Below are 20,693 nucleotides of genomic sequence, written 5' to 3' on the forward strand. Positions count from 1 at the left end.
TGTGATTTTTCTGTGAATCCTTTATTTGCTGTGTGCATTAAGGCAATGATTACCCTCGAGGGGAAAAATGAGGGGGTGCATAAAATATACAGGAGTGTCGAGGTGGGGGATGGGTTTCAAGCCCATGCATAATTTAGATTCATTCTTGTAGGAGGAAATCCCAAGAAAATTAATTATCAATATATTTGTAGACTTCATACCAATCATGTTTGTGAAAAAGTATAGCAGATTACGGCATTATAGCTTGATGGTAAGAAAGGGCTAGTATCAAACTGATAGCCCTAGCACTCAGCGGTTCGCGTGGCACATGGAACTTCTCTGAACAAGGACAATGTTAGTTCTCAAGTCTAGAGTGACAACAGCAAATAGTAAACGATGAGACATAACACTGAATTTCTATCAGGTTTTAGAATTTTGACAGATGAACTGCTACTGATAATCTTTCTGCTTTTGAAATAAACCTATAATATCTAAATATAGTAAGAAAGCACAGATCTGACTAAAAAAAATGAGATGCCAATACAGGTATGAAATGGTAAACACAGTCAGTGATAGGTCATTTGCAGCTCACTGGTTATATTTACTTTCTATAACAGAAAAGATAAACGAGAAAGTTTGACTTCCTACAGAAAGATGCAATTGGAAGGGTTTTCATAGGAGGTATATTGCTTTGCCATAGACAGTTTTATTGCCAGTCTTTGATTTTCAGCTAAATCCTGAGGGTTTGGGCTCCATAATCATCTATATTGTGGACTGAACTTCATTCCTTTTAGGTGAGAATCATGAGGTTAGAGAGGCTTCCGGATGACTCCTTTTAACCCTTTGAAATTGTGTCCATAGTGAATTATGTTACAAATGCGCTCTGGAACAAGAAGTTTGGCAGTGCATAACCTGTTAAATATTCACCCTGTCATTCACAATTAACTATCCCCCCTCCATTCTGAACTGCTTTATTTCCCTTGATATTTTGTAAGTGAAGCTAAAGGCATAAATTGAAGTTTTACGCTGCCTTCCCAAACCTTCCAATAGACTTCCAAGAAAGAAAAATCTATCACTCATAGAGGAAGGAAGAACTGTCCAGTGCCCTGCATGAATGAAGGCTGCTGAGCTAGGCTGAAACTGCATTGGATCTGTTTCTCTGTTGATTTTGTAAACCTTTCCAAGGGTTACCATAGTAACAAGCAAATTATCCCCTCACTCCTAACATCTTTCAAGCATGTAAGAAGGGTAAATGTAAAGGTTATGGTTAAAAGAGCTACAAAATCTCTCCTACTACCAGCATATATCGGAAGGAGTCATGATTAGTCTTTTAAGAAATCAAGTATGTTTTTCTCACCACAGTCCTATGAGAAAGTTAGGTCAGCATGTACTTACATCTCTGATGTCTGCGTTTGCTCCTGTACATGGTCATTCTGAAAACAGAAATGCCGACTTTCTAAGAAGTAATTGGTTTGACCACGGAGACAAAGAGACGGGTTCTGCTCCTGCTTTGCAGTAAGGCTGTTGCTCGCTGACAGAAGGTAACCAGCAATCACACAGTGAAAGCCAGGGCAATACCATTCTCGTAAAATTACAGGGATGTGCCACTGCCTGTAACTACTCTGTCCAATGCAGTCTTCCAGAGAAAATTATGATTTTCTAATCCCCAACCAGCATTAGTTAAGTGTTTTTAATAAGCTCTAGACTACTAAAGTATTATGCTCAAAGCAATGCTGAATTAAGAACCTATTCATACAGTTGGTGGAAACAGTAAAGCTGAAAATTAGAGTGTGAAACATGAAGTCCCTTGCTTGGTATTTTTAAATATTGAAAAGTATCCTATGAGTTCCCAGATCCTTTGGCTACTCAAAAACGCTGAGATTTGCATTTTGTTATCTTTATTAATCGTTTCCTTCGTTGCTCCCTCATGTATTTTGTATATTTAATTACTGAAGCAGTTATTACTTGCCCTTTTTTCTATTTCTTCAAAGAGTGTGTACTTTGATAACAAAGCAGAACTCCATCCTTAGCATTTGAAGCAAAAAAGCAGGGGATTACTACACAGTTGGAACTCAAGCTCAGAGAGTTCCTAACTCATGCTAGGCACTATGCTGTTTCTTGCAGAAAGTTTATCTAAAACATTCCATCTCTCTGATGCCTCACTCCAGTGCCCAGTCCTCTGCTTTCACAATACTGAGGTGAAAACTTAACTAAGCATGTTTCACTGTCTCATCAGGGGGAATGTATGGCAGCCGTGACTCCTCATGTAGTGAACTCTGTCCGGACAGCAATCTTGGACATCCAGCTCAGTGATAGGATTGGGCCAGATACTCCTGAGTGTTTGTGGGTGTAAAATCTCTCTCAAGTGTGTTTGTTTGTTTGTTTGTTTGTTTTGTGGGTTTTCTTTGTTTTTACATTCAGGAGGACCCACACATAATAGAGGAGCAATTCTTGGTAATAAGACATGTAGATTATATTTTCTGTACATGTGGCCATGTTCAGTTGTCAAATTTCTTCTTTAGTGAGAATTGGCAGGGAAAACTTCTTTGTGAGCCGTAGCTGAAGGATTAGTTGGGTGTAAAGACCATTTTATATTCTAGTAATTAATGCATTCCATAATTGGAGATTTCAAGAATGTCCTCAACAAGGTTTTCAGGATTCTGTTCAGCACTCTCTGCCTTTGACAACTGCACTCTTCAGCAAGGCTGGTAAAGACCACAACAATACATCTCCTCTCGAAGAACAGCTGCTCTCTCCACCCTACTTGTGTATTCTAGTTTAGCATATTCTGACTAGTTTTCTCTATAATATTTAACAATTGCTTATGATAGTTCACATAAACTTGCTTTTAAATATCTTTTTTATTGGGACATTTGTTCCTTATCACAGAACTTTGTGTTCTTTAGTAAAGAGTGTCCAGAGCTCAGGCTGGCAACTGGTACAGACTAGAACCAAAACACATACTTGCATAATCCAAAATTTTAATAAATTATGAAGTCCACATAATCACAAATTATCAGTGAAGTCAGACCATAGGCAAATATTGTAGTGACTTTATAAATCAAATAATTATTTTTTCATACCCAGCTTTTGGTTCTGTGACTAACCTTAATATTCTCTGATTTCCATTAAGTTATATATTTAAGAGTTGTGAAAGTGTAATTTAGCTTTACTGAATCCAAGAGACAATGAGTTCTTTACGAAAGTAATTAACTCCTTTCCTAAACACAATACCATGTAGACTGCTGACCACAACAAACTGTTTTAATCCAACAAAATTAGAAGATACTTTTCCAATGTATAGTATGTGTGCACGATACAGAGAAAAGGAGTTAATGATTATTAAGTAGTGATAGCATAATGTTATAATGTCTGTCATTTTAGCAGTATTCTAGAATTATATATGGTCAAAGTGTAAATTTCCTGTCTAAAATAATAGTTCTCCATTTTTTATCATTACTATCAACTTGAACAATTTTTACACAGACCACATAATTCATTTAGGCTTACTCACATCTGGACAACAACTCCTTCCACCATCATCACACCTGTTAAAATAAGTTGCTTTTCAGGTATTCACCCATAACTGAAATCCCTTATCAGATAAAATTTGCACCACCACTGACTTTTTCAGCATGCATGCAGGGAATGTATCTTATCAATATTTTCTAATGTTACTGTGCTCACATCATATAATATCATGCCTACACTCTTGAGTTTCATAGTTGAGCATTGAATGCTTTAGGTTGCAGTAATTGGTCCCTTTAGACATACCTGAGAAGGCATGACCAATAAGCATCTACCTTGGCACAGTCATAAAGGGCAGGAGACAAAAGACCAGATGCAAATGATGTTCTAAGAGTAATGAGAGTAACCAAGTATTCTGTGGGGTGGGGGGAGAGGGGGAGAAACAGAGACACAGACAGGGATAGACAGAGAGGCAGACAGACAGAAAGTGCGCGCATGTGTCAAACACATATGTTTTAAAATTTTGATTAGATATTACTGTCCCAAATTTGGAAACAAGGAAGATTCCATGGCACGGTAACATGGGCAGGAAGACTGTACATCTTATGCATTTGTGCAGTGAGAATTAAGTCTCAATAGAGGAAGCGTTGTGGGTAACTTCTGGGGCTATTTATTGAAGACTCCTCTAGGCTACTGGAAAGGAAAAGAGATTAAAAAACATCATGTTTCTGGACCAACCCTGAGAGTAAATGCTGTGTGGCTTAGTAAGACCCGACGCTGAGAAAGTCCATGCAAGTTTCTAGACTTCCCTGCACTTTATGCAAATGACTCCATCAAATGCTGAAACCATCCTCTGAAATATGTGTTTCTATTACTGCCTTTACTGTTGTTATCATCACCCTTATTCTCAGTGTTTCAGGAAAATGAGACTCAGAAGGTGAGTCTCAGAGAGCACCCTGTGTGGTGTCTTGCTTCAAATCTGACTGAATGGACTTAGAGACAGCGGGATACAGAATGCCGTGTAAAGTAGAAAGGATATTTTCAGGAGCTATTCTGGAACTAAGTGAGATTCTCCTTCCCCCCTAAAAATCACGCTCATTAACCGTTAGGAGAACTTGCAATTATTACATTCATCTATTGTCTTGCTACATATATCGAGTGAGGGATAGGGGCAGGGGCATTCAAGCATGGAGCCAGATCTGACTTTGTTGAGACAGAAAGTCTCCTCAGCTCTGATGTGATGCATATTTTCCTCTCATATACGCCCTCATCTGCCTTCTTTCTGTACCATGTATAAAATGGTAACTATTTCAAGAATATTCACAGTGGTAGATTATTAGCATATCACAATGTCCTAACTCCTTTTATGTTGTGAAGTACTAAAAAAAAATATTTCCCCAAAGTTTCTATGAAGTTCAAGTCCCAAAATTTCTAAGAATTTTATCATCACACGAGTTAAACTGAGTGATACTACACTTTCAGAGACTTCCTAAAATAAAAATAAAGCTGAAATGATCCTTGGGCAGATGGCTGGTGTGTAACTGCTGTCCCTTAAGAGCTGCTGATGGAAAAACTCAGAGAGAGTGATGTGGGTTACCTCAAACAACTTGGACCATGGACTCCCATCAGAGATTTAAAATTGGGAGTTTTTCCAAGCAGCACAGAACATTTCCTCCAGAAAACACACCCTTGAAAACTATTTTTCTTAAGTGTCGTGAATTATCTACCTTAACTCTGCCCCCCTCGGTTCTTCTCAGGTTTGAAAAGCTACCCACAGCTAACCTTTGCTTTATGACATTCTTATCCTAAAAAGACAGGGATGCTAAGCTAGCTGCTCCCATGGTACCACGTTCTCTTCTCATCTTTCACATAAAAGCTTTTTTCTTTACTAAAGTATCTATTCAGAAGTACAGTTTATGTTAGCTATTGACACCAATTTTACATCTGTTCAGGGTGACAACCAAATTACTTTCCACTGCTGTGCAAGATTCAATCTACCTTTTCAATACCTAGAAACCAGGTGTTCTGAAAGGTGATAATCTGAAGACACACTAAATATACAATAAATATTACTTTAAGACCCATTTCTTGCCATTTCATCTGGAACCTCATTTTATTTTCTATACTAAGTTTATCTTTTTGTTAAGGAAGGAAATGGAAATATAAGACTTCTTCTCAAGTTCTTTTGAAGTTTTCATGTGTAATACTGGCTCAGATAATACTGATTTTCAGAATAATGCTCTTTTAATCCTGGCTGTGGTCGAAGTAAAGTAAGAAAATAAATCAGATCTGTACTCCTAGTTTTTTTTTTTCATTAAATATTTTAAGTACATCTGGAAAAGGAATTCTTTTGGTTTTAGAATAACATAATTGGATTTTATTATGAAGTCTTTATTCATTTCTTTGGACTTTCTCAAGTTCCTTGTGCTCTAACATCAAAGAAGTCTTGAAATCATTAAGTTTTTGAAATGTTTAATGCTTACAAATATTAAACAAAGCTAAATGTGTCTCCGTGATAACTCATCATACAATCGATATTATTTTCAGTAACTCTCATTAGTGGCAGTATGTCTTGAGCCTTTCCCCTGCCATTGCTTCCCCCTCTTTGTATGTTTTCTATGAAATCTTATTGAAGCTTCACATCTTTGCTTTAGCTTGTATGTAATTATCCAGATGGAGATGTATCATTTTCATTGTTTTCAGATGTATCATTTTCCATTTAGATTAATTTGAGGCAATTGAAGAGCAGTAAAAGTCTCTCTTCTAACTGAATCTTTTGGATGTATTTTGTATACTTAATAATATACAAATAATTTAAAGAAAATAATACATATACATTTATAATTAATCTCAAATTTATTAAAAAGAATTATTAAAATATGAAATGAATTAGTTTTGTTTGCATAGAGATTTACTTCTTTTACATGTATTTTTAACAAGTCATGGTTCTGTCATAAAATGAAGGTGTAAAATAATCCTAGACTCAAAAGAAGCACAAGACGTTTTTGGGTAACAAGTATATTAAAGGTCTATTACTTGAAATGAATTAACTCACAAACATGTGAAAACAGTATTTCCTGTTGCTGGAGTTTCTAATTATGACTTTTCAACCGAGTTCATATTTTGAAATGTAATGCTTATAGTGATGGTACTCGGGATGGGACGTTGTGGGAGGTGATTATGTTATAAAATAGGTTTTGTAAATGGGGCCTGTGCCCTCACTACAAATATTTAGAGAAACCTTTTCCCTTTCAACGAGACAAGGGTATATCAAGATACTGTCTTTCTTGAACTAGAACTAAAGTCCTTCACCATGGTTCTGAATTATCCGGGATCTTGATCTTGAACTTAGAAGCCTCTGGGGGCTTTTTATGTCCACTGAACTGAGTCAAGCAGCTTTCTGCATTGCTTTAGCAGTCTACATAGTCTAGACAGGTGGACGAATCCATGTTACACTCTCGGTTTCAGAGCTCTTGCTTTTGTATATTGAGATGAAGGAGTTGCTGCTTTTACAGAGGAATTAAACACTGAAACTACTGTCTGTAAGCAGGGGCAATCTCTGGCATGAACTCAGTTGCCTGCTCTTTGATCACCTCCTCCTGGCAGGGTAGTCTTACTAGGCCACAGAGAGAGAAGATCCAGACAGACTTGATGAGACCTGATAGGCTAGAGTCAGATAGTAGGGGAGGAGGACCTCCCCTATCAGTGGACTAAGGGAGGGACATGGGAAGGAAGAGGAAGTAGGAGGGAACTGGGAAGAGATGTGGAAGGGGGCTACAGACTGGATAAATAAGTGAATAAATTGTAATAAATAATGATGATGATGAGAATGATGAAAATTTGGTGCTATATTTTGATATTGTGAAAATTATAAAATGAAATTATGAAACTTTTATCCTTCTACTAATATCTGTCTGTTTGAATACCTATTCATCCATCTATCCAACCAGTCATCAAATATATGTCCATCCATTACCTTCCTTTAAAAGACATTGAGTTGTTGAGTGCTATGGTGCTACACTAAAAGCTGCTGTGCCTTCTGGCTACTGCTCCAGTCCCCAGATAGTAAGAGAAGATCCAAAGAAGTCTGTATAGATTCAGAACAAGGATGCTGACCAGTAAAAAGCCCATAAAAAGCAGGCAGGCAAAATGTAGACAATTTTCATGGAGATATAAATGCTAAGTAAACTTTTAAACAGGTTTCTCACTTCCTAGGATTTTTTTCCTTTTCTTTCCTGTGTTTTTTAGGTAATTTTTAATTTTATTCTTGTCTGGACTTTCTTCTTTCTAAGCTTGAACAATACCATCATCTGTTTCATATTTTTTATTAGTTTTGGCTCTCTCCTGTGTTTTATCTACTGTCTGACTTCCCCACCACTAAGTTCAATGTCTGCAAATTGAACACACTTTGATAAATTATATTTGAAAAAGATATGGTATTTGCAATGAAAGTGCATAAAAGAACTCTTCTAAAAATGTACTGCCTTTATGTATTTTTGTGTCTAGTGGGGTTAGTACTGTTGGCACATACAGAGGTCAGACTTGGGACAGATGGTTCTTTCCTTCCACCATGTCAAGGATCATATCCCGTCTTTAGGCCTGATGGAAGGCACTTCTGGCCCATCGACCTTGCCAGTACCATATCTTATTCTTGCCATTAATTTTTAAACATATGACATTTCAAATCTTTTAAAAATCTAGACTATAATAGCTATTCTATATAGAGGAGAATTAAAGCTTACCAGGAAATCAGTATACACATATGTAAATATTTTGCCATTTTGTGGCAAAATTTTATGAGGAATGTTAAGTGTCAACAGACATTGGTATCCACAGGAGGACTTAGATCCAGTCCCCTCTGGAAAGCGAGGGACAATGCATGCAAATTTGTACTTGTGCATACGCAATGTCTGGGGTAATTTATATCAAGGTTTTGTTGTTGTTGTTGTTGTTGTTATATGTGAAGAAACAAATATATGATGCTGAAAATGGATGAGCAAGATTCAGATCACATGTTACAGTTTTCTGTCATCATTCCTAGAGCCCACAAATACCAGCTTTATAATGTAAGCACTGGATTAAGCACATATGAGATGTTTTTAATTTAAAATGGCTCACTGATTAGTTTCAGAATTGTAATGGAATCATAATCAGGAAGTATTTAAATTTTATCAAAGGTTTTATTCTTATTACATTAATCTTAAGTGGCTAAGACTCATCATCATATTTACAGATAATAGGATTGATAGTCAAGAGCCAAGATGACAAAGGTAACAAAAAGATAAAACAGAGCTAGGTAACATTCTGAATCACAGAAGCCATTTCTTATCCAAAAAAGAAAAAAAATCCCTATGAATTAAAAAACTAATGCTGATAAAGCCAAATTCAGTAAAGATGAAAAAGAAGTACTACCAAATATTTTACCTTAATTCATATTTCTGAAGGTTAATATATTTATTTTATTTCAAAGCTTAAGAATATAAAAGTAAATTTGATCTATTCGTTGTTAATATGGAACATGTTCTGAAAATCATCTCTCCCCATATTTCAGATAAATGATCTTAGGGACCCTCATATTATAGTTTTAAAGATAAAATTAATGGCAGAACTGGTGTCAAGCAATGCATAAATCTTATTGAAATAGTGTATTTAGACTAAAGTGAATATTATTATTCAGAAATAGATACCATGTAAGGATAATGCAGAGAAAGTTTCCTACTAAAAGGAAATAAATCTAGGTCTGAGTGTTTCAACATAAAAAAGACATGCAGGAGAGAACAGCATTTTGAAAACATTGATTTGGGTATTAAGACATATACTTCATGGCTCTAAAACTAACTGTCCTACCCAGTTATGAAGCCTATAAATTAGAACAAGGACCAGCATGGCAATATAACTTTAAGGTTTCAGCAGTGGCACACATACCTTGGCAGTAACTGACATCTCTCTTATTGGATTTGAGATATGCTGAGCAAGAGGAAAACAGTGTCTAATATTGGAAACCTAGACAACTACCCAGGGCCAGAAACAGATGTTTCTTGAACAGTAACCTACAACCATCACTTTACTAAGGCGGCTTAATCCCTAACTATATTCGAAATATCTGCCCTTCTACCCACAGATAACGTGTAGTCTTAACTGTTAATCAAGAAAACTTGTTTGCAGCAAGTGGATCTTATAACCATAAAGAGTCAAAATAGAGAGTTATGGATCCCTGTCCAATGAATACATTTACAAAACAACCCCTACACCTAAGGCTCAGGGAACATTGTGGAAAAGGGACAGAAGTACTGCATGAACCAGAAGACAGAGAAGATTGCAGTGAGATTGAGTCTTCTATGAATGTCAGAAAATACATCCATAAAGTCTACTTAAACATGAGCTGGAAAAGGACAACAAAAATAGACATGCTAAGGTATACAGAGGAAATCCCAAGAGGCCTTAACCCTACACAGAGTACTATAGACAACAATTGAATGTTGAGAATGGGAGAAATAGTCTCCAGGAAACAGCATACCAGTTAGTGATGCAATGGAAAATGCTCAGCTGTATGATCTCATACATACAGTTAACACTGTACAGACTTTGAAGGTAATTAGGAATATATACATAAAGATATATATATATATTTCTAAGTAATATATGAGTGTATACACATATATGTATATGCATATGTGTGTATATATATATATACACACATACATGTGTATTCGTGTGTGTGTGTGTGTGTGTGTGTGTGTGTTGTAGCATCAACTGATAAAAAAAAGAGAGACCATGAATTTAAATGAGATCAGGAAAGAATATATTGAAGGGTTTGGAGAGAGAAAAGGACAGGAGGAAATGATGTAATTATAATATAAAAAATAAAAGAAATAATGAAATTTATTTATTTACTTCTTTATTATTTTTTTTTTACAATTTATTCACTTGGTAACCCTGTGTAGTTCCCTCCCAGTCCTACCCTCCCTCCCTCTTCTCCTCCTATGCCCCTTCTCCAGTCCACTCATGCACAAAGTCCTCCTCCCCTACTGTCTGACCTTAGCCTATCAGGTCCCATCAGGACTGCCTGGATCCTCTTCATCTGTGGGCTAGCTAGGTCACCCCATGGAGAAGTGATCAAAGAGCAGGCAACTGAGTTCATGTCAGAGACTATCTCTTCTCCCCTTGCTATAAGACTCGCATGGAGATTGAGCCATCTATGGGCTACATCTGAGCAGGGCATCTAGGTCCTCTCCATGCATGGTCCTTGGATGATGCATCAGTCTCTCTAATCTCCCCTGGACCCAGAGGTGTTTTTTTTTTTGTTGTTGTTGTTGTTGTTGTTGTTGTTTTGTTTGGCTCTGTTGGTCTCCTTGTGGAGCTCCTGTCCCCCTGAGTCCTTCTATATCCCCCTTCTTCCATTATACTCTCTGCACTCAGTCCAAAATTTGGCTGTGAGTCTCTTCATCTGCTTCAAATTCCTACAGAGTAGAGTCTTTTAGAGGACAACTGTTGTAGGCTCCCATCTGGTTCCTCTCTTCTACTGCTACTCATGTCTATCTTGTTTTCCCTTCTAAATAAGAATTAAGAATGACTGGCCTGCTCTTTAATTACCTCTCCCTGAGGGGGAAGCAGCATTACCAGGCCACAGAAGAAGACAATGCAGCCAGTCCTGATGAGACCTAATTGACTAGGATCAGAAGGAAGGAAAAGAAGACCTCCCCTATCAGTGAACTTGGGGAGTGGCATGCATGCAGAGGGTGGAGGAAGGGAGGGATTGGGATGGGAGGAGGGAGGGAACCACACGGGGGATACAAAGTGAATAAAGTGTAATTAATAAAGAATTAAAAAAAAAAGAATTAAGAGCACTTGGCTGCTCTTCCAGAGGTCCTGAGTTCAATTCCCAGAAATAATAAAAATATTTTTCAATGTCAAGATCAATTACATATTAGTCCCTACATACTGGGAAATCCTCGTCAGTTGTATACAATTTTGTAATGAATGTTGTTCTGTTTTACCCCTTATTAGCCTCTTTCAGCCACTTAACTTTCCTGCTGAAATTCTTCTCGACAAGTCTGCCTGGCATTTTTATGTCCTATTTTCTGTGTGGTCCACTGAGTTTAACTAGATTCATTACCCAAGAATGGATGAGAAAATTTATTTGGAAAAGGCAATGGCACAGCTCCTTTAACAAGTATTAATTGTAAGTTATCCCTCAGGGAGGGGTTATAATAACACTAGCCAAATATAAATTTCTGAGCATAGGTTACATTAAATGAAGTGTACTTTCTAATTGCAATTTAAGTTTACTCACAAATTCCAAACATTTTCAATATAAAATATGTATGGTAATATAATTGATTTTGGATTTTGTCTGTCTACAAAAGTAGTTTGCACAGCAGCTCTGTCCTACAAGTTCCTCTATTCATATTAGTTATAATTATCATATGATGAACTACTTCATCCTGCTGACTTGAACAGAATGCATGTCTAGGTATAATTTGACATTGCACAGCCTAGGGGTATTTTAGGAATCCATCTTCAATATTCATTTTCTTTAGACTCATTTTTTTATTTTCTAAGGGGCACAGAACAACCTGGATAGTTATTGACCTCACACATGTGTTTCAAAGACAACTATTTGAATAAACTCTGCATTTGCCATTACCAGCACAGTAGTGTGTGAGCAGTAAATATGTAAATGCAATTCAAGAATCCCTTACCATAATAAAAACCAACTTTACATATTTACTTAAATTCTCCTTTGTACAGGAAAAGGAATGAGAGAAAAAGAAGACTGAAATTTTATTTTCAAAACTGTCATTTAGTTTGATGAAAACTAGATTCATGTTTTCTTTAAATGGCATCCTCGGGGGCTTTGGAAAACCACCTAAGTGCTTAGTAAATATTAACTGAGTCACTACAGTACTCCTATAATTCAAATAAAACATAACATGTGACAAGGTGATGATTCCTTTAAAAATAAATTTCTATTTCTAAGGTCATTTAAAGTTGTTTTGTAAGAAAATAATAAAGCAACAATGAAGGAACCAATATTTTAGCTTGTAACTATGTGATCTTGACTGAATATAGTGTATTTGTGTTGAAATTTTCTTGAGTTAATGTTGTGTCTTCTCAAATATCACAAACACCTCTTCCCACCTGGTTGAGATTAGCCTAAGTCTAATAAATCCCATAATTTTTAATGAAATGTAAAAGTTCATATATGATCTCATTTGAAATTAAATAAACTTGAATTATTCTCTTTTTTAAATTTTTATTATTTTTTTATTAATTACAGTTTATTCATTCTGTATCCCAGCTGTAGCCCCCCTCCTTGATTCCCTGCCAATCCCGCTCTCCCTCATTTCCTCCCATGCTCCTCCTCAAGTCCACTGATAGGGGAGGTCCTCCTCCCCTTCCATCTGACCCTAGCTATCAAGTCTCATCAGGACTGACTGCATTGTCTTCCTCTGTGGCCTGGTAAGGCTGCTCCTCTCTCAGAAGGAAGTGATCAAAGAGCCAGCCACTGATTTCAGGTCAGAGACAACTTCAGTTCCCTTACTAGGGAACCCATTTGGAAACTGAGCTGCCATTTATCTGCAAGCATGGTCCTTGGTTGGAGTATCAGTCTCAGGAAAGACCCTCTTGCCCAGGTTTTTGGTTCTGTTGTTCTTCTTGTGAAGCTCCTGTTCCTCCAGATCCTTCTTTCTCCCCTTCTTTCATTAGATTCCCTGCACTGTGCCCAAAGTTTGTCTATGAGTCTCACCATTTGCTTTGATACCCGGATAGGTAGATTCGTTCAGAGGTCTCCTGTGGTAGGCTCCTGTCCTGTTCCTTGTTTTCCCCCTCTTCTGATGTCTGTTCCATTTGCCTTTCTGAGTGAGGATTGATCATCTTACCCAGGGTCCTCCTTCTTGCTTAGCTTCTTTAGGTGTACAAATTTTAGTATGTTTATCCTATATTATATGTCTAATATCCACTTATAAGTGAGTATATACCATTTGTGTCTTTCTGCTTCTGGGATACCTCACTCAGGATGATCTTTTCTAGTTCCTACCATTTGTCTGCAAATTTCATGATTTCCTTGTTTTTAATTGCTGAGTAGTATTCCATTGTGTAAATGTACCACAATTTCTGTGTCCATTCTTCAGTTGAGGGATATCTGGTTTGTTTTCAGATTCTGGCTATTACAAAAAAAGCTGCTATGAACATGGTTGAGCAAATATCCCTGTTGTATACTTGAGCATATTTTGGATATATGCCTAGGAGTAGTATAGCTGGATCTTGTGGAAGCACTATTTCTAATTGTCTGAGAAAGAGAAAACACTAGATTTATTTCCAAAGTGGTTGTATGAGTTTACATCAATGGAGGAGGATTCCCCTTTCTCCACATCCAGAATGTGTTGTGGCTTAGGTTTTTGATCTTAGCCATTCGGATGGGTGTAAGGTGAAATGTCAGGGTCATTTTGATTTGCATTTCCTTGATGACTAAGGATGTTGAGCATTTTTTAAGTGTTTCTCTGCCATTCAATATTCCTCTATTGAGAATTCTCTTTAGCTCTGTACTCCATTTTTTTAATTGGATTACTTGATTTGTTGCTTTTTAACTTCTTGAGTTCTTTATATATTCTGGATAGTAGCCCTCTGTCAGATAGAGGGTTGGTGAATTATTTTCATATATTCAAATTTCTGCACTTAAATAATGCCATCTAGTTAATGTTATAATGATCAAAAACAGAGATGATTGTTCAGATCATGTCGAGTGAGATAACCCAGAAACGGAAAGACGGGCTTGATATAGTCACTTACAAGCAGATATTGTCCCTACAATATAGGATAGCCATCTACAGACCTAAAGAAGCTAAACAACAAGAAGGACCCTAGGGAAGATGCTTAAATCTCATTCAGAATGGCAAACAGGACAGACACTAGAAGCAGTTGAAGAGAGGAAACTGGATGGGAACTTATGATAGAGGGTCTTCTGAAGTGATTCACCCAACAGGGGATCCTAGCAGATGCTGAGATTTGCAGTCAAACTCTGGGCAGAGCACAGGGAGTCATATGGAGGAAGAAAGGGATGGGAATAGAGGAACAGGAGCCTCACAAGGAGACCAACAAAACTTAAAGATCTGAGCCTAAGAGGTCCTTCAGAGACTGATGCACCAATGGAGGACCATGCATGGAGAGGACCTAGATCCTCTGCTCAGATGTAGCAGATTGGCGGGGCAGTGTTCATGTGGATTTGTGAATGAGGGGATCAGGGCTGCCTCTATCATGAAATCAGTTAACTGCTCTTTGATTACTTGTCCCTGCTGATTTGGCCTTGCCAGGCCAGGGAGAAAGAGAACCTAGGCAGTCCTGATGAGACTTAACAAACTATGGGCAGATGGCAAAGGAGGAGAATTCCCCCTCTCAGTAGACTAGTGAAAGGTGATGGGGGGAAAAGGGAGGGAGAGGGAGACTGGAGGAGTTGAGGGATGGTGTGTCAATTGATATATATATAAATGAATAAATTGTGAAGAAAAATTAAAAGTAAAAGAAAAAGAATACACATACCCCCGTCCCTAGAGGCATAGCACGTGTGGATGCTGTGTCTCGGGTGTTTCAGTATGTGGCAGAGCAGCGAGAGGCTATGCCTATGTTCAATGTTTTGGCCTATGAACATCTGAACGATTAATACCCTAACATTCCCTGAAAAAAAGCAACCCTGAGATGACCACCAATCCTGTGCCAGGGTGCCAGGATAGAGAGATAGTCTGAGACAATTACCAGTGGAAAACCACACAGGCCCAGACAGGCTCCCAGGGCAGGGAGCAAGCTGGACTAGGGTCCTGCCTTTGACCAGGACCCTGGGCAGGAGTGAGCCCAAGACAGATGTCTCTAGCATGGTGCCACTTGAGCAAACCAAGGCAAGGAGTGAGCCAGAAATAACCACAAGACCAGCACCTTGAGAACAGGACAGGCGGCAAGCCTAAGACTTTCACCTATCTGATGCTGTGCAGAACATATCCTAGATGAACTCTGCCCATTGTCATGATGCATGAGTTGGGCCTAGCACTTCTGAAACCACTCCTGAGACAACCCTAGTTACTCAGAGATCCTAGGTGCCACTAGAGGAGCAAATCAATGGTGGAGAAATAAAGAGAGAAATAGAAGAATATGGGCATAATGAACAGAGGCAGAATTGGAGACTCCAGGGTAGTAAGGAATAGCCTGATGTGAGTGGCTGGTGTGGCTGGTCCTGGCCTGTGCTGTCACTGGGAGCCATATCTGGGTTCATGACCCTGAAGGAGCAGGGGTCTGTTACCACCAAAGGCCAGGTGAATATCCCCAGTCTGGGATGCTGCCCAGGGACATTTTGATGTCTCAGGGCTGTGCAGAACTAGCTCCAACCTTCATCTGATCATCCTTGGAAAGCTGGTCCAGAGGGATGGAGAGCAGGAGAGCTGACCCTGCCCCATACCTAGCTGCATTACTCAGGAGAAAAGGCCCAGCACATTGCAGAAGTTGCACGTGAGTCACCTGAGGATAACAGCATTGGAGAGCTGGCCCTGCCACTCATATCCCATGAGCTGGTGTGGACTAGGAAGAGATATCTTCCTTCCCTCTCACCTCTTAACACCCCAGGGAGGAGACCTGGCCCTGAGATTATAAGAGCAGGAGAACTGTCACTGCCCCTCAAGAAATCAGACCTTGCACTTAACCAGGGTAGCACAGTACAACTGACCCTGATGGCCGGGTTATGAGTAAGCATGGGAGAGCTGAAATTATCTGCCGTGCTGTGGTGTGGGAGAGGGAGAGATTCCAATCTCCTCTTACCCTTTGCCACCTATGGCAGATGGGATTTCTAGCCTTGGAGTCATGAGAGCGGAAGAACTGGCCCTGCTCCTCAGCTGCTGCAGCACTCTGGAAAAGAACCATCTCTCACCTCACCCAGGCAGCACAGCAGCTGGCCCTTGATGTGGGGTTACAGGTGTGCCAACCCTAAGGGAGTGAGAGCAGGAGAATGGATCCCACCTCTTGTCTGCTGGGCTTTAGAGGGGGAACATTGGAGATAGGTGGGCATGAGAGTAGGAGAACTAGCAATGTCCTTCACCAGCTGTAATACTTGATAATGCAAGCCCTGCACCTCACCTGGGAAGCAGATGGTGTGAGTGTGGGAGAGCTAGCAGGGTGACCAGCTCAGATACCTCTCAGGCCCAGATCCCATCGATAATCTCCTACAGTGGATGAACGGGCTGGTCCTACAGATCCAAAACTACAGGATCTCCATGACACAGGGCAACAACATGATATCACAGAGGAGTCCCAGTGAGTATCGAGTATTGATAGTGTAGCAGAAGCCAGAGGCCTCTTACCAGACTATGGTGTCATTGATATGAACATTTGTGGGCAAAGAAGTGTGGACAAAAGGGTATGTGGTAGACAATGCAAGAGTGGAAATTTGGGACAAGAGGAGGGGCAGATGAGTGGATTTGGGAGGCATAGCAAGAAATTCACAAAGAACAATAAAAAGTTTAAAAATATTAAATACAAAAAAGAATACAAACACTAATCAATTATCTCTGAATGAATACGTTCTATATAATCACAAGTAGGTTCTCTGAAATATTTTTTTTCTTGTGAAAGCATAAAATTACAGCCCTTAAGGTTGAGGGGTTTTTTTTGTTTTGTTTTGTTTTGTTTTGTTTTTTGTCATCTCTAAGACTGAAACCACTTGATATCTATATTTAGATAAGGAGCATAGCCTATCCAGTACCTCGACACTCCAAAGGGTGGTTCTACTTCTGCAGAAGTGGCTGCCAGTTGTGAAAGAATATCTGATAATCTAACAATGAATAAGACACAGGACACAGACCATTGCCACAGCCCTTGGCACACTTTTGAGGCAACTGTATAAATCATTTCTCGCTTAGAAAGTACTATCGAAAATTTGAGAAAAGTGGTAGTATGCCCGCTGGTGACCATGCCATGAATGAATGAGTGACAGCTCTCCAATACAGTGGAAAAGCTGAACAAAATAAACAGCTAACATGTACTAAGCCCTGACAGACAGCAAGTAACAAATATAACTTTGTAAAATGCGACTTATAAAGCATTTATGAGAGTATCAAGTCAAGTTATTTTTGGGTAACCGCCATTCTACTTGATGTTATATATGATGATATTAACTTCTTCCTATAAGCTTCATTCTTCTTCTCTGCTATGCTCATTATTTACTTCTCAAATTTATATTTGTACATCAAATATCTGTGTAAATTTCCAGTGTCAAATTAGGCAGATGCTAGAATTCTGGTGATTTATATTTCAGGTTCTAGAGGGAACACATTCAGTTATTTGAATCTAGTTCTGCTCTTCTGTGACCTGGTCCAGTCTGCCTTGTAGTTTCATACCAGTTTACCTCACTGGTAATGTTTTCTCTTCTATTACATACTTCTAGATGGTAGGAGTATTAATTTAAATAATAGACTAAAAGTGATAAGAACAGTGTGAAAAATAAGTATTCTCTGTTGTCACTGAAATTGTCCTAATAGCTATCCTTATAATAAATCTAATCCAATACTTCAAAAACGCACATTTATTTCAGTGTTTCTGGATTAGAAAACACCACTAGAAACATCATCTGTTAATGATCTCTAACTAATTTTAGGTGGACTTTTTAAAATTACATACACACTCAAACAAACACACACACACACACACACACACACACACACACAAGCACTGACCACTATCATGAGAAAATAATTAAATTCTTCCTCTGCTATTTTCATGTGTAGTATTTATTTTTCTTGCTTATTTGCTCAGGCTAAAATTTCCAGATATAAAACTTCCAATACCTATGATATTACGTGTAAGTGATAGTAGCATACTTCTTTATCTTGCCCCTCATCTAGAAAATACCTTAATCTTTCCACCATTGAGTAAAACATTACTAGTAACCTTGTAATCTTGTTTTTTTTTAATCTCTCACATATCACATCTCCACTGAAGTTTCCCATCTCTCCACTCTTCTATGTCAACCCCCAACCTTTGCCCCAGATCCACTCCTCCGTTTCCCTTCAGAAAAGAGTAGGCCTCCCACAAGTATCAACCAAGCATGGCATATCAAGTTGAAATAAGATTAGGCACCTCCCCTAATATTAAAGCTTGTCAAGGCAACCAGAAGGGAGACACAGGAACCAAAAGTAGGTAAAAGAGTCTGAAGAAACCCACAATCCAACTGCTAGGAGCCCTACAAGAACACAGAGCTACAAAACCACAACATATATGTAGAGGAACTAGCCCAGACCCACACAGACTTGCTGATTGTTGCTTCATTCTCTATGAGCCTCTGTGAGTCCTGCTTAGTTTATTCTGTGGGCCATGTTCTTGTCTATCCTTGATCCTTCTGGCTCCTACAATCCTTCCTGACCCTCTTCTGTGGGGTTCTCTGAGCTCTTCCTAATGTTTGGCTATGTATCTCTCCATCTGCTTCCATTATTTGCTGGATGAAGCCTTTCTGATGATGGCACCGCTAAGCTCCATTTTATGAGTAGAACAGAATGTAATTAGGAATCATTGTTGATGCTATTATTGTGCTATTATTATTATTATTATTATTATTATTATTATTACTAATTGTGTTTGGTTCAATCCTATATCTCTAGGCTATCAAGCCTCTGGTATGGTCTTGATAGAATTGAAGCATGCTACAGTAATATCAAATTTTTTGAAAAACTTTCCTTTTTTACTTATGAAAAGACACGGTTTTGTGGGTTTTTTCAAACTGGATGTCTGAATGTAGAATACAAATAAATCCATACTTATCACAGTGTAAAAAGCTTAATTCCAAATGGATAAAATACCTCAATATAAAACTAGATAAACTGAACATAAGAGAAGAGAAAGTGGGGGAATAGACTTGAACTTATTCATACAGGAAAGGATTCTCTGAAAAGAATGAGCATTGTCACAGATTCTAAGATCAACAATTAATAAGTGGAACCTCATGAAACTGAGAAGCTTCTGCATGGCAAAAGACACAATTATTTGGACAAAGTGACAGCCTACAGAATGGGGAAAAAGACTTTTACTGATTTTATATTTGATAGAGGACTAGTATCCAAAATATATAGAGAACTCAAGAAACTAGATATCAAGAAAACAAATAACCCAATTTACAAATGGGTTACAGATCTAAACAGAGAATTCCCAATATGAGAAACTCAAATGGCCGAGAAACACTTTTTAGGGGCACGGTGGAGATGAGGGAGGGAATGAGGGATCGGGACACAGCTGGGATACAGAGTTAAGAAAATGTAACTGATAAGAAAAAAATAAAATTCAAAAAAAATTAAAAAAATTGATCTATGACCTTAGCTTTCTGGGAAATGAAATCTGAAACAGCTTTGTGATTTCAGCTTACATGTATCAGAATGGCTAAGATCAAAAACACAACCTCATGTGGACTGAGAGGAATACTCACACATTCCTGGTGGTCGTGCAGACTCACACAGCTACTATAGAAACAAGTGTGGCAGTTCTTAGGGAATATGAAAACTGACCTATTTGAAGATAGCACTCTTGTCCATGTACCTGAAGAATATTTCTTCCTACCACAAAAACACTTGCTCAACCATGTTCATTGCAACTTTATTCATAATAGCCGGAAACTGGAAAAATTTAGATGTTTCTCAAAAAAAGAATGGTTAAAGAAAATGTACTACATTTACATACTGGACTGTTTATCAACTATTAAAATGTAATCATGAAATGTACATTGAAATGGATGGAAATGGAAAAAAATGATTATCTAAAGTACATATCCTAGACCCAGAAGGAAAAAATATGATTAATGCCATATTCAGTTATCATCAGAGAAACTTCCTCCTGCAGTCAAGGAGAACAAATAGAGACCCACAGCCAGATATTATGGAGAGTGGGAGACCTTGGAACACTCATCCCAAAATGTATTGCCTCCATCAAATCTCTACCCTCAGGACTCAGGGAATCCTACAAGTAGAAGGCAGAAAGACCTAGAAAGGATAGAGGACACCACATTACAGCAGCAAGAGCAAAACGCATATGAACTCACAGAGACTGAAGGAACATGCACAGGGCCTGCACATGTCTGCACGAGGTGCTCGGGAATATACATTATGGCTCCTAGTTTGGGGTTTTTAGGGAGGATTCCTGTGTAAAGGAATGAGTTAGTCTCTGATCCTTGTGCCTACTCTTGAGTTCTTTTCTTTTCATTGGCTTGTCTTGTCCAACACCGAAGT

The 20,693-nt window shown here is 38.3% G+C and overlaps 1 protein-coding gene and 1 non-coding gene across 8 annotated transcripts in view; one reads left to right on the plus strand and one right to left on the minus strand.

Annotated features, from left to right (window-relative positions):
* Window positions 1–20,693, minus strand: part of Ralyl (RALY RNA binding protein like) — a 776,281-nt gene that overhangs the window by 278,494 nt on the left and 477,094 nt on the right. Inside the window, exon 1 of one of the 7 annotated variants that reach the window (XM_055603254.1) lies at window positions 1,375–1,523. The exons of the other annotated variants lie outside the window; for them this stretch is intronic. Coding sequence (XP_055459229.1) covers window positions 1,375–1,411 — 37 coding nt within the window. The 5' untranslated portion in view covers window positions 1,412–1,523. Of the gene's footprint in view, window positions 1–1,374; window positions 1,524–20,693 lie in introns of those variants that run through there. 7 annotated transcript variants of the gene reach the window in all.
* On the plus strand, window positions 14,987–15,118 carry LOC129673801 (small nucleolar RNA SNORA17). Its single transcript, XR_008719730.1, has one exon. It is a non-coding gene; the product is annotated as a small nucleolar RNA SNORA17 (small nucleolar RNA).

This window comes from Psammomys obesus, unplaced genomic scaffold (genome assembly GCF_907164565.1).
Source record: "Psammomys obesus unplaced genomic scaffold, mPsaObe1.curated_primary_1811, whole genome shotgun sequence".
Classification (NCBI taxonomy): Eukaryota; Metazoa; Chordata; class Mammalia; order Rodentia; family Muridae; genus Psammomys; species Psammomys obesus.